The 13,271-nt window shown below is 42.1% G+C and overlaps 1 protein-coding gene across 1 annotated transcript in view; it reads right to left on the bottom strand.

Annotated features, from left to right (window-relative positions):
• ITPR1 (inositol 1,4,5-trisphosphate receptor type 1) overlaps window positions 1-13,271 on the bottom strand; it is a 355,422-nt gene that overhangs the window by 185,041 nt on the left and 157,110 nt on the right. Inside the window, exons 11-16 of the mRNA XM_077993346.1 lie at window positions 12,389-12,484; window positions 10,695-10,739; window positions 6,276-6,430; window positions 3,472-3,571; window positions 2,305-2,465; window positions 1,340-1,481 (exon numbers count right to left, since the gene is read on the bottom strand). Coding sequence (XP_077849472.1) covers window positions 1,340-1,481; window positions 2,305-2,465; window positions 3,472-3,571; window positions 6,276-6,430; window positions 10,695-10,739; window positions 12,389-12,484 — 699 coding nt within the window. The remainder of the gene's footprint in view (window positions 1-1,339; window positions 1,482-2,304; window positions 2,466-3,471; window positions 3,572-6,275; window positions 6,431-10,694; window positions 10,740-12,388; window positions 12,485-13,271) is intronic.

Below are 13,271 nucleotides of genomic sequence, written 5' to 3'. Positions count from 1 at the left end.
TTCTGTCTATCGTAGACCAACATGAAAAAAATAATCTCAAATCCCATGTTCCATGGGGAACAGTGGGACTTGTAATGGTTTCTCTTTTAGCTTTGGTGGCCAGGAATTCCCATGGCAAGCTTGTGGGCTAACCTCTAGTTGGGTTATAGAACGACATGGTATGCATCTCTGTGCATTTAATCTACTCTGGATTTGTCACTTTACTGCCTGTAATTTGTCTTTATACCAGTTTATTTACATTTACATCCAACAATATCATCTATGTATTTCCTGTTAACCACTACTCATTCTTTATGGAAAGATTTTGTGGTGACTTATAGGGCCCTCTGTAAGAGCCTATATAGGCCTTCTGAGTGTATAGAATATGCCATATCTCCGAAATGTATGAAATAACCTTAAGGTCACATTGCACTTTATATTATTTTTGAGGAAAATAAAGTTGTCAACTGAATGTTTCTTGAGGTTCCTAACAGGTAAACTCTCACATGATTGACATCCCACAAGTATGGTAAAAATCAATTGAACTGAACTGTCAAGCCATGAACAGACACTGAAGAACCTTAGATGCATATCACCAAGTGAAATTTGCCCATCTGAAAAGGGTACATACTGTATGATTCCAACCATGTCACATTCTGTAAAGGGAAAACAAAGGAGGCAGTAAAAACACTCATGGCTGTGAAGGGTTAGCAGGAAGGACAGATGAATAGGAGGAGCACAGATGATTTCGGGGCAGTGAAGCTATTCTGTATGATATTATAATGGTGCCTAAATGGCATCATACATTTATCAAAACCCATAGAAAATAAAATGCCAAGAGTGAACCCTAATATAAACTATGTACTTCAGGTGATAATGATGCATCAATGTTGATTCATCAAATTGTCACAAATGTCTCACTGTGATGTAGGATGTCGATAGTGGGGGACGCCAAGTATGTTGGGGAAAAGGAGATATGGGAATTCTCTGGACTTTGTGCACAATCTTGCTGAGAACCTAAAAGTGCTCTAGAAAATAGTCTATTGAAAAATCAATTCATCAAGCCTTTGAGGTATCACCAATATCCCTTTGAGGGAATCACCAATATCCCTCAATGATCCCATTGATTTCTCTTTTTCTTTTCTTTTTTTTTTTTTTTGAGACAGATTCTCTCTCTGTCACCCAGGCTGGAGTGCAGTGGTGTGATCTCGGCTCACTGTAACCTCCATCTCCTGGGCTCAAGTGGATCCTCCTGCCTCAGCTTCCCAAAGTGCTGGGATTACAGGCATGAGCTACCGCTCCTGGCCATCCCATTGATTTCTCATAAAGCCAAATCCCCAGTATGCCACATCTCACCAACCTGCTTGAGAATATTCTGTTCTCTCATCAGTTTCTGCCGTTCTCTGTTGGGCTTGGAGAAGACAACTTCAAGAACATCTTGACCAGAATTAGTTCCACCAGTGACAAAGTAAACCAAGTCTTCCAGCAGCTTGGTTACAGACCTTAGGAGGAAAGAAGCTATTAGAGACAGATGTGCTCAGTGTTCAGCAGGCTGGAAGCTTTGCCTTGGAAGCCTTCTGGGCTAATGAGCCAGTTAAACAGGGGCAGACCCACTCTTACCAATTTCTTTGAAACTGATAACCAAGGCCAAGTACCACAGAGAGTGAAAGACACAAAAAGAATCATTATCCACAAAAGGATGATCATCTTTATGAAATATCAGACACAAAATTTTATCTCAGAGTAAACTCATTCCCTGACATTTAGTAATGTGGTTCTAGAGACCAACTTAGAGACAGAAAGACAGAGACAGGTCTTCATCACTTTATTATTATTATTATTATTTTTGAGATAGAGTCTCACTTTGTCACCCAGGCTGAAGTGTAGTGGTATGATCTTGGCTCGCTATAACCTCCACTTCCTGGGTTCAAGCAATTCTTCTGCCTCAGCTTCCGAGGAGCTGGGATTACAGGCACCCACCACCATGCCTGGCTAACTTTTGTATTTTTAGTAGAGACAGGGTTTCACCATGTTAGCCAGGCTGGTCTTGAACTCCTGACCTCAAGTAATCCACCCACCTCAGCCTCCCAAAGTGCTGGGATTACAGGTGTGAGCCACTGCGCCTGATCTTCATAACTTTAGAGAGTCAAAAAATGAATGTAAAAGTACTATTTCTTAAAAGTTACAAATTGAAGCCACCCATAAATGCCAAGGCCTGCTACCCCGTGTTCAGCTGACCAGAGTCACCATTCTCTCCCTCCACCGTGGATGTCAGAAATTCTCAGTGGGGGAGGACGGCTGTGCTGAGCACATGGGAGTGCTCACCTCCTTTCATTCTGGGTGATGGTGCCCTTCTCCAGCTTCCCAGCAATGGAGCCCAGCACCTTGCTGGCATCATTGGCAAAGTCCAGGTCCCGAACTTCAGCAGGAGAAACGGGAACTATGGCAAATGCTTCCTTATCCTCCTTCACAGGAGAGGTGCCAATCTGAAATTCAAGGTGGTCCTTGTGAGATAATCTCTTAGATGGGAAGGGTAAGACTTTAATCAAACACTACATTTACAAGACATTGGCTGATCCCAAGATACTGGAGCTATCTTGCAGTTAAAATGACACAGGAAAAAAATCTGGAAGGATGTACTCCAAATGGTTAACAGATGTTATCTCCGGAAATTGGTATTATGGGGACCAGTGAGGCAGAAAAGGGGCACTACTATCATTTTTAACTTCATTTGTTACAGGGAGCATGTCAGATTCTCATATTTAAAGAAGATGTTTGTAAATACATAGAGAAAAAGCAAATATGGAAAATGGTAATTAATGACTCTAAGTGAGGAGCATTATAAGGATAGACACTGCACCATTATTTCAACTTTTCTATAAATCTAAAAATGTTCAGTAAAGAAGTAAAAAATTCCAATAACCTTCCCCAATGCCACAACAAAATAAAAGTTATATGAGAGCGTCCTTCCATTTTTTAAAAGAAAAGCCCCATGTATATGTATTTATACTCTATGAGCCGGGAGACAGGGGAAAGGAGAAGTAGGGAGAGAAAGTAAAGGGGCTGAGAGAACATTCATGAAATAAAAGTGTATATTGAAATACAGAGAGGAATAAATAATAGAGATTGGGGAATCAGAATCAACTAGAGAATCAACTAGATACTTGATGTACCTCATGATACAAGAAAACATTCCCCAGCCCAAATTATCCTTTAGTCATGAAATGTGGTTGAAATCCAGATAATTGCTCAACCATTAGGGCAGAAGCCACGGAATAAAATTAAAAAGTTCTAGTTATTTCAAAAGCCCTAGGTTTGCTCCACTCAGGTCTCTTGGAGAGTATTCTTTCGTCACATTCAAGTTCGGCCATGACCACACTCTCGCCAAAGCAACAAAACTCCACAGCTCCATACTCCCTAATGTGTCCTCAAAGAAGCCCTTTCATTCGGAAACACAAGACCAAAAAGAGACAGGCAAGTCCCAGGACTTACTTTTAGCATCACGGGCTTTTCTTCTTCCTTGTCAATAGGAATATTTGTGCTGTGAACCCAGGTATTAGTACATAGGTGTCTGAGCCGAACATAAGAGTTCCTAACAGCAAAAAAAGGAGGGTTTTAGGAAAATAAATATTAAGGTTTACTCTATAGCCCCTAGTCTAGAATATAATCTATCAAAATATAAATAGGAAAGTGGTTTCCCACTGCATACACTGGGCAATACACACAAAGGGACAAATGGTTCCGGTCCAAGCCACATTCTGATGCATTTACAATAGAAAAGCATTCATAATGACTCCAAAATTACTGTTATGTGCTATACTTCTAAATATAAGATCATACTCCACGAATGAGTGTCTCAGCATAAACAGAGCGTGAGACAGCAACAGGAAGTACTTACGGGGTATATATTAGTGCTTATAACAAGAAATAATAATACAGCAATGATTGAAATTTTCATATGGATCAGTGAAACAATAAACTATATCATAAAATTTCTGGAAAAAAATGAGTATTTACTAATCTTGCGGTAGGGAAAGCCCTTTGAATCATGTGACAAAATGTAAGATTCCTAAATTTTAAAAGTAAAAGATGAATAACTCTCATGACATAGTTTAAATTTTATATCATCTATATAGAAAAAAAAAAGAACCATCATAAATCAAGTTGAAAAAATATCACCAGAGCCTGGGAAAATAAAAGAGTAGCGCATTGCATTAAAAGGTTATTACTCTACACACAAAGGGCTGTTACAAATCGATAAGAAAAATATGAATATTGGAAGTGACAATGGGAGAAGGACACAAAGTGGTAATTTAATAATGAAATACAAACGACCAAGAAGCATGGAAGCATAGATTCAACCTCCTTAGTATATGAGTTACACAGGGTAAAACAGTATCATTTTATTGTATCATATTCCAAAGATCTTAAAGACTGATAAAACCCAGCATCAATAAGACCTTAGGGAAGTAAGTCCTATGTATTGTTGGTGAGAGTGTAATCAAGTAAAACTCTGAAAAGAAGTCTAGAACCTTGTAGAACACATAAAATATATCTATCCTTTCATCTACCAGTCCTATTTTCAGGTATTTTTCCTTCAGTGGTGATAGTACAGGTACAAATGAGGCAAACAGATGTTCAACAAAGCATCATGTATAATAATAAAAACTGTAAACAATCTGATATTTCAATAAGGGACTTGTTAATAGAATACAATTCTATTATATTCTATTGTTACAATGTAATATTAACATATTACATATTAATAATTATATTAATATATTGTATTAATACAGTATAACAGAACAGTCCAAATATGAACCAGTTAATACAATATTAACTAGTTGATACTATAGTTATTTAAAGATGATTACAATTGACTACATCAGTTCTGTTTTTTTTTTTTTTTTCTTTGGAGACAGGGTCTTACTCTGTTGCCCAAGCTGGAGTGCAGTGGCACAATTTGGGCTCACTGCAACCTCTGCCTCCAGGTTTAGGTGATACTCCCACCTCAGCCTTCCAAGTAGCTGGGACTACAGGTGTGTGCCATCATGCCTGGCTAATGTTTTGCATTTTTTGTAGAGTCGGGGTTTCATCATATTATCTAGCTGGTCTCAAACACCTGGACTCAATCAAGTGATCTACCTGCTTCGGTCTCCCAAAGTGCTGGGATTACAGGTGTGAGCCACTGTGCCAGGCCTGATTACGACAATTATTTTAAACGACAATTGATATTCATTTGTTTGGAGATATGTATAAAACATAGTATTCAGTTAAAAAATGTTTAAAATAGCTTATGATCCCATCTATAATAAATGATACAGTCATCTCTGTCTGACCAGAGACTTGTCTAAAACTACATAAACCAAAATGTTACCAGTAGCTACCTCTGAATGGTTGAAACACAACTAATACTTCACAAGGGGCCATACGTGTAATCCATAGACAACACTGACATTTCCATTAACCAACATCGTATTGAAGAGTCAGAATTGCCCAGACAACCCTATCTGTCTTAAACATTTAAGATTTTGGGTTCTGCTATGGGACCACTGACTTATGATATGTTGCTTAAACTCTCTGAGCCTCAGTTTCTTCATCTACAAGAAAGAGTGACAGCATTACCTATCTCTCACTGGATTTTTTGAGAAAGATTAAATTATTTAACACAAGTGGAGTACTTAGTTTGTGCCTAGCATGCAGTCAGCGCTCAATAAGTATCATCCATTATTATTAATATTGTTGATTCTGTTAAGAGTAAGCTTTTCCCCCCATTTATAGTCTAGTTATTTCCCCTCAAAAAATGCATTCTTAAGCAACAAAACTAAAAGTTAAATTTTAAAAAATAACAAGATTTCTGATCTAACGTCTCAATACTTGTTAATAAAATTACTATGCACACAGTGAACTTTAGGTATTTTATCTTCTAGAATCTTTCTTTTCAATGGTTTATTCTATTTCCATTCAATTTCCTAGTTTCCTCTACTCCTTTCCTTTTTCCCCAAACCAAAGGCTCTCCCAAGGTTTGGGGAAGGAGGAAGGGAGTAGAGGGAACTAGGAAAATTGAGCTACTTGGGCTTAAGGTTTGGCTTGTTTACCTAAATATAGCACTTCTCATTCAACTACTGAGAACTTACCAGTGGTGAGTCATTAAAAAAATTAGTTGCCATACCTTTCATCAAATCCTTTATAAAAATCTAAAAGAAAAGGCAGTAACGATTTGGATCCCAAGAAACCTGGTCAGGCCACCCATACAAGACCTGATTCTTTGGGGATAAGCAATTTTAAAATCATACCTTGGGACAAGGCTGTCGCCTCCACGGAGAGTGGTGGGGTCTAACTCAAAAATGGAGGAGATGTCATTGCCTTCGGGCACAGAGACCAGGGAGTACACCATCTTTTCTTGGGCATTCCGCAACCTACTTCGAGAGGCATCCTGATCAGGGTCTACCTGAGGAGGTAAAGTCATCAAATCAAGAACTGTGCATGCCAAACCCTTCACTCTCTACAATTATTCCACAATCCACAGGAACGGAGAAGAAAGGATCGTGAACGTCAGCAGTTGGCAGCAAAAGGACCACAGTTACAGAGCAGTCCTAAAAGATGACAACTGGCCATGCAGCCAAGGATATTTACACTCTACCTCTTTGTGTTGCAATAAAAATGTTCTGGCTGGGCGTAGTGGCTCACGCCTGTAATGCCAGCACTTGGGGAGGCCAAGGCAGGTGGATCATGAGGTCAGGAGTTCAAGACCAGCCTGGCCAAGATAATGAAACCCCATCTCTACTAAAGATACAAAAAATTAGCCCAGGCTGGGTGCAGTGGCTCAAGCCTATAATCCCAGCACTTTGGGAGGCCAAGGCAGAAGGATCACCTCAGTTCAGGAGTTCAAGACCAGCCTGACCAACATGGTGAAACCCCATCTATACTAAAAATGCAAAAATTAGTTGGGCGTGGTGGCAGGCACCTATAATCCCAGCTACTTGGGAAGTTGAAACAGAAGAACCGCTTGAACTCGGGCAGCAGAGGTTGCAGTGAGCTGAGATCGCACCACTGCACTCCAGCCTAGACGACAGAGTGAGACTGTCTTTAAAAAAAAAAAAAAAAAAGTTTCAACAATGTGGAGTTACACTAATAGATGACCATGGAAGGAGTGCTCTAGCTGATTTAAAAAAAGAAAAAAACTCGACACAGGTACACCCATCTGCAGGAGCTCAGGGAGAGGGCATTTTCAGGAAACTCATCCTGCAGATTTGATTATCGGTAGCTGTATTCATCTACAGTGACAATTGTCTACTGACAATATGATACAGTGACTTCCCAGGAGAAAAACTAAAACAAAATAAACCTGAATCCAAGTGTTCGTAAGCAGCAACCCCAATGCAGCCAAAAGAAATATTTGAGAAGTCAGCGTAGCCCTGAAAAAGATGTCCATCATTAATTGAGAGGGCTGCTGATGACAGGTCTGGGAAGACGGGCCTCTGCTGCGACATCAGGGATTTGCCTGGGAGCGAAGAAAATCTCTGACAGCGAAGGCTGAGGAACGATGATGAAAACTTTCCCGAGAAACTAGAAAGGCACATTCTAGGCTCGAAAGCCCATCTGCCTACAGAGATTCAAGGAGGGGGCTTAGACATGGAGCCTGCTCAGAAGGGCTTGGCCAGCTCGCTCTCAGCCCGGCAACTGTACATTGGGTGATTTTCCATGTCTAACATCCTTGCAGGATGACATCATCCACCTGCATCTACTGAGGAAGCACATTTTCTTTGTCACTACAGCCTGCTTTTCTTAGGCTGAAGCTCTGCCTCCTTTCCAGACAGGGAGGAAGAAGACTTCACCAGAAAGACAAAGGAATCAAAAAATGGAAATCAAATCAAAGGCAAAGGAGAGAGAATCTAACTTCACGGGGCCTGAAATGCAGGAGCGCAGGGCGATAGCCTGTCAGTTCAGCCGCGACTCCCAACCTCTATGTGTGTTTTTTTAAAAAAGGTTCTTTTAATACCCAAAACCTGTATCTCTTCTGTCTCACGCTTTCTCCTCTAATCACTCGTCCCTTTACTTGAACAAATCCCAGACCCTTTATTCTATCTACGCTAAAGGAAGAATCACCTGGAGAGCGACAGAACACTTCTAAAACCTCAGTTTAGGAGCAAGAACTTTGAGTAACATTTGTTCTCTCCTAACCACCTGGCAAAGCACTCCACATGCCACTTTCAAAATAAACTCTGACCCGGTTATGGTTTGAGACACAGAGCTCAGCTACAGGCTGGCAGTTAAGTTTCAGAGACCTGTGGGAGTCAAGAGGAAAATCACAATTGCATTACGTCCACTGTGTCTGGAAACGCGACTGAGAGGCAGCGTCCTGACATCCTTTCAGTGTGCAGTCGGCGCCTGCCACCTAGTGGGAAGAAAGGCACATGTGCAAAAGCCTGGCAGAGGAGCAGGAGCCTCTGGTGGTCCTTTTTCTCCCTCTGGCGCCAGGCAGCAAATGTCTTCAGGGTCCTGAATTTAGAAGGATGAGCACCACAAAGCCAAGTGAGGTCCCAGGCAAAAACCACAGGCACTGAAGCTGTTCTTAGGGAAACCAACCAACGACCAGCATATAGAATGAGGCGCCTCCTCTCCCAAACTCAAACAACTCAAGGTTTTCCACCAAAGTTTCCAAACCAAGAAGAGTATGAGTGGGGTGGGGTCCTCCTAGTACTAACACCTTGCCACAGAGGCAGATCTGTGCTGTTGGCCGTGTGGGTGTAGGGTAAGATCCCCTCTCCACACACCCCTCCTCCACACGCAGCCCATCCCCAATCAACATCGAAGTAGCCAGAGTGATGCAGTCTAGATCTGCACCCAAGGCTGCTGGCACATCCGCCTCTCTGATACCAAGAAGCACAAAAACGTCAAAAGACCACTGAACTCTGAGGGAGCCTCAGATGCAGGATGAGTCAGGACCACTCTCAATGGCTGCTTCCTCCTCCGTACCAGCAAGATCCTGAAACCCGCCCTAACTCCTTTTATACGCTGCTGTGCAGCCCAGACAACCTGGTGGATGCAAAGGCACTAAAAATGCTAACGATCTTGGAGAAGTTGAAAAATGCCACTTGTACAGATGAAGGAATTGAGGCTCAGAGAGGGAAAGTAACTTGTCCAAGGTCACACAGCTCATAAATGGTACATCTGGTATTTAAACTGTGCTCTTCCTCCTGCACAGTAAATGCCAGTCTTCCCTCCCATACCAGGAGGCCAGGAGAGCAGCCCTCTACCCGTCAGAGCACAAAGTTCACTTGGACATCAGCGCTTACTGAAAGGAGCTGCAGCTTGCCTAATCTCAGAGGTAAGACTTCCTCTGTGTCACCACAGACGGCAGCATGGAGATCACCGGATGTCGGCCACACAGAGGCAGCTCCTTCTCTGGAAATAAAGAAGGTGCAAGGACAAGAACCGTCCTCTGAAACACGATGTCCCTGCCAGTCTAAGTGTTCAAACAGTAACTACATGAACATGGTGCAGAGAAGTTTTGCCACAGAGTTCCTCATGCACTGACAGAGAGTTAAACTAGGTCAGGGTTTTCCAAGCCATATTAACTGTGGAAGCAAAGCTTTCAAAATGGACTCTAGAAATAGGGGTGACCAGGATGAAAAGAAGGAAGGTGAGCCTCAGGTACCCCAGTAGGGAGCAAAAAGGGGAGGAGAGGCTCCCCAGCAAGGCCACAAACCCACAGCAGGAAGGTCTCAGCTAGAGTGTCTTTCAAAGCCAACATTTCACCGACACATAACTAGAAGGATAACCATGACAGCAGAATTCACAACTCTTTCCAAGGACAATTACAATTTGAATTCCCTTCACCCAGTTCCCTTCATTAATGTGCCTTAAGAAAATCCCTCTATTTTTTTTTTTCAAAATCTTGCCAAAGAAAGAAAGAAATACCCTCAATATCACCTTCCAGACCCACTGAGATCATCATGAGACACACGTCAAATCCAGGAGCAACTGTTTTTCCTTAATCCTAGACCAGAATCAAGCACTCCACAAGAAAACTGTCTTACTTACACCTATCATTTCCATGTAACACAACCACTGCCTTCTTCAACCCATAAATGTGGACACCTGAAGTCCAAAGTGTCTACATATCAGCATTACTTGGCAATAAGGTCTCCAGAGAAAGATACATTTTGCACTTAAAATTCTAAACCATATTATACACTAAAGCCTATTTCTGACCTTGCAGAAATCAAGGACTGATTAGCTGAGTATCTAATCACACGCCAGGTGCACCACGCCTCATGTGTTACCGCCATAGCCTCAGTAACACTATCCACCTCACATACTTATTCCCTGAAAAAGCTGTGTGAGTCATAGATTAAGGTCAATACCAGTAAGACAGTTGGTTTTAAAAGTCCATCTTCTATATGGGGCATCACTGTCTCCAACCCTAGGAGTCTTCCAAGTGATACCATGAACTTCTCCAACTTAGAAATGGAGACTCTGTTACTACACACAGAAATACCATCATGAACAACAGTTCCTGGACTAATCAAGACACAAAGGACTACGGTCCCTCTCAAGGGAAGCACAGAACATGATCGTGTTTTAAGGGCGCCTAAGGTTTCTCCTTCCCCAGCACTCAGTGACCGCAGTGACAGTTTCTTAAATGGAGCTCCAGATCATTTGGCCGCACCCTACCAGATGAAGACAAGAAAGCTCTTGTCCATACTTACTGAGGGCTGAAACTCCAGGCATTCTTCCTCAAAGTCAGGGTCTACCTGATGAAAAAGAATCATTAGGAAATTAAAACATCCATTGCTTTCTTAAGGACTGGGCCCCACTTGCAGGAGACTTCAAAGCCTGCAAACATCCTTGAGCAGCTAAGAACTTGTCCATTCCCTCTGTTCACAAAACCAGCATGCCACAACAATGACACAGGTCACACGGGTACAGCACACATGGAACATCTACCAGTCACCAAGAGATGGCTCTCAAGTATAGACAGAGGAAGACAATGAATTCACTGGCAAAGCAATAGTTAAAAGCCTGAGATGGATAAAAGATCAATACACAGTCACTGATAATCCTGCTTATTTTTAGTTAAAAATAAAAAATTTAGGCCTCCAGCAAGAGCTACATTAGCCTCAAAACATAGCAGATAATGCCACCACCACTAGTCTTCAGGAAATCACATAGATCATCTCTCACAGCTGATTAGCTGGGCCTGTAATTCCCTATGGCTTTATCTTAAGTTTGAACTTAGACTTTTTGATCTTCAGTTCTTACATATATCAAAATCACCACTTCATGTATTAGGCACCGTAGGGGGCTGAGCACACTTAGAGCCAGCCTTCCTCGGGTTAGGCACAGGAGCAGTGCTGACACCCACCATCACCTTGGAAATCTCTCAGCGGTCTCATGGGTGGTCCCAGATAACAGTAGGGGTCTTTTGATGCATGACTAGAATCTGATAGAAATATGCATCGTACATCTCCCAGCAGATTGGAGTAAAACTCAACATCTGTCACACACTAGGATGGCTCCTTCATGTGATACAAAAATTAAAAGGTAAATTCCTCCTGTCCTTCAGCACTGAGTCTTTCGTCTCCTCAAAAACTCTTCACAGACTTTTTTTTTTTTTTTTTTTGAGACACAGTCTTGTTCTGTTACCCAAGCTGGAGTGCAGTGGTGCGATCTCGGGTCACTGCAACCTCCACCTCCGAAGTTCAAGCGATTCTCCCACTTCAGCCTCCCAAGTAGCTGGGACTACAGGTGTGCCCCACCACACCTGGCTAATTTTTGTAGAGACGGGGTTTCACCATTTTGGCCACGCTGATATTGAACTCCTCAGCCTCCCAAAGTGTTGGGATTATAGGTGTGAGCCACTGTGCCTGGCCCCTTCACAGACACTTAAGGTAAAGTTAATTTCTGTGATGTTTTGACATTCCTACAAGTAAAAGACAAGCCACTGTCTATTCCACTAATGCTGTTTTTCTTTATAAGATTATTGTAAGTAATTATAAGATTATCCACTTCTTTATATGTCTTAGTGCTTCTGGTTCTACATACCATGTTTCCGCTGCAGCCTCAGTCGCTCATGCTAGGTGTGGGGCTGGTAGACAAGACGTGGGAAGGGTAGCATATAAGAGCAAAACGGAAGATAATACTGAAAACCTAGATTGGCATTATCTTCTAACTTACTTTCTCCCCACATCTTGATCAGCACCCCTGTCACCTACTAAAATGTGGTAATCATTTTTGACTCTTCTAGGGAAATGAGGCAGAAAGAAACAGAAAAACAGAAGGAAAAGCAAAGTGACTGAGTGCATTTCCTTAAGCCTTTTACTACACGATGGCTACAGCGGAATGAGAAAAGGTGATGAGATGCGTCAGCCTTGAAAGAGAAAACCACAGGGCTGCTGCTTACCTCTGCTGCCAAGTAATGCCCCGTGGCCAGGTGCTTGAAGCGGAAAAGGCTGTTCCAATACCCTGCTCCGCCCCGACACGGGTCATGCTGGACCACCTGCAAGAATGATCAACAGGAGTCAATGAAAAGTCTACCTACACTAGGAAGACATTAAATTGCAGGCATCACAAGTCATAGTTCAGGAGTGGTATTTATAAGCTAGAAAAAAAAAAATCAGCATTTTCAACAAACCCATTGCCAGCGTCACACGTAACATCCAAACTCGAAAGTAAGCAATGTCTCTCCAAAGAAGGCATCGAGTCTCCTAGTTAACATACAATGGTTGGAATAAAAACTTCAATGGTTTTCGGGTTATTTGCCTTAGCCATAATGAAGTAGCAGATTCTGAAATGTTTCTACAAAAAGCACAGCCAATAAAAAGGGCTTTCATGGAGAACTGTTAAAGCCATCCGCACATGTACTTATGCATGCAGGCCTCTGCTCTGAAATGTGAAACTCAGTGCCTGGGCCAATGCATCAGAAAAATAAATGTCACATCAGCTTCTGGCCATGACAGAGTTAACCAGCACTGGTAGTTGGTGCCATAAACAATCAGACACTGCAGAGAATAGATGAAATTGCCATAGACAACTAGAAAACTGGATAAAATATCCCAAACAACTGTGTTCACACATTGGACAACTGGTGGTGCACAATGGTGATCTCTGAGAATAGGGAAACAAACGAGGCCAGCTCGGCTATTGCTCTGATTTTCTACCCAGGGGTCCTCTCTGGATGGCAGCATGAGGAGGAAGAATCCAAGCTGAGGGCACTAAGCTCATGGAGTTAAGGAGACAGATCAAAGTTGAGGGAGACTGAGGCAGCTAGAATTTGTGGGGATGGA

The sequence above is a fragment of the Macaca mulatta genome, chromosome 2 (genome assembly GCF_049350105.2).
Source record: "Macaca mulatta isolate MMU2019108-1 chromosome 2, T2T-MMU8v2.0, whole genome shotgun sequence".
Taxonomy (NCBI): domain Eukaryota; kingdom Metazoa; phylum Chordata; class Mammalia; order Primates; family Cercopithecidae; genus Macaca; species Macaca mulatta.
Note: the sequence above shows the minus strand (reverse complement) of the source record. Positions and strands in the feature narration are given on the sequence as shown.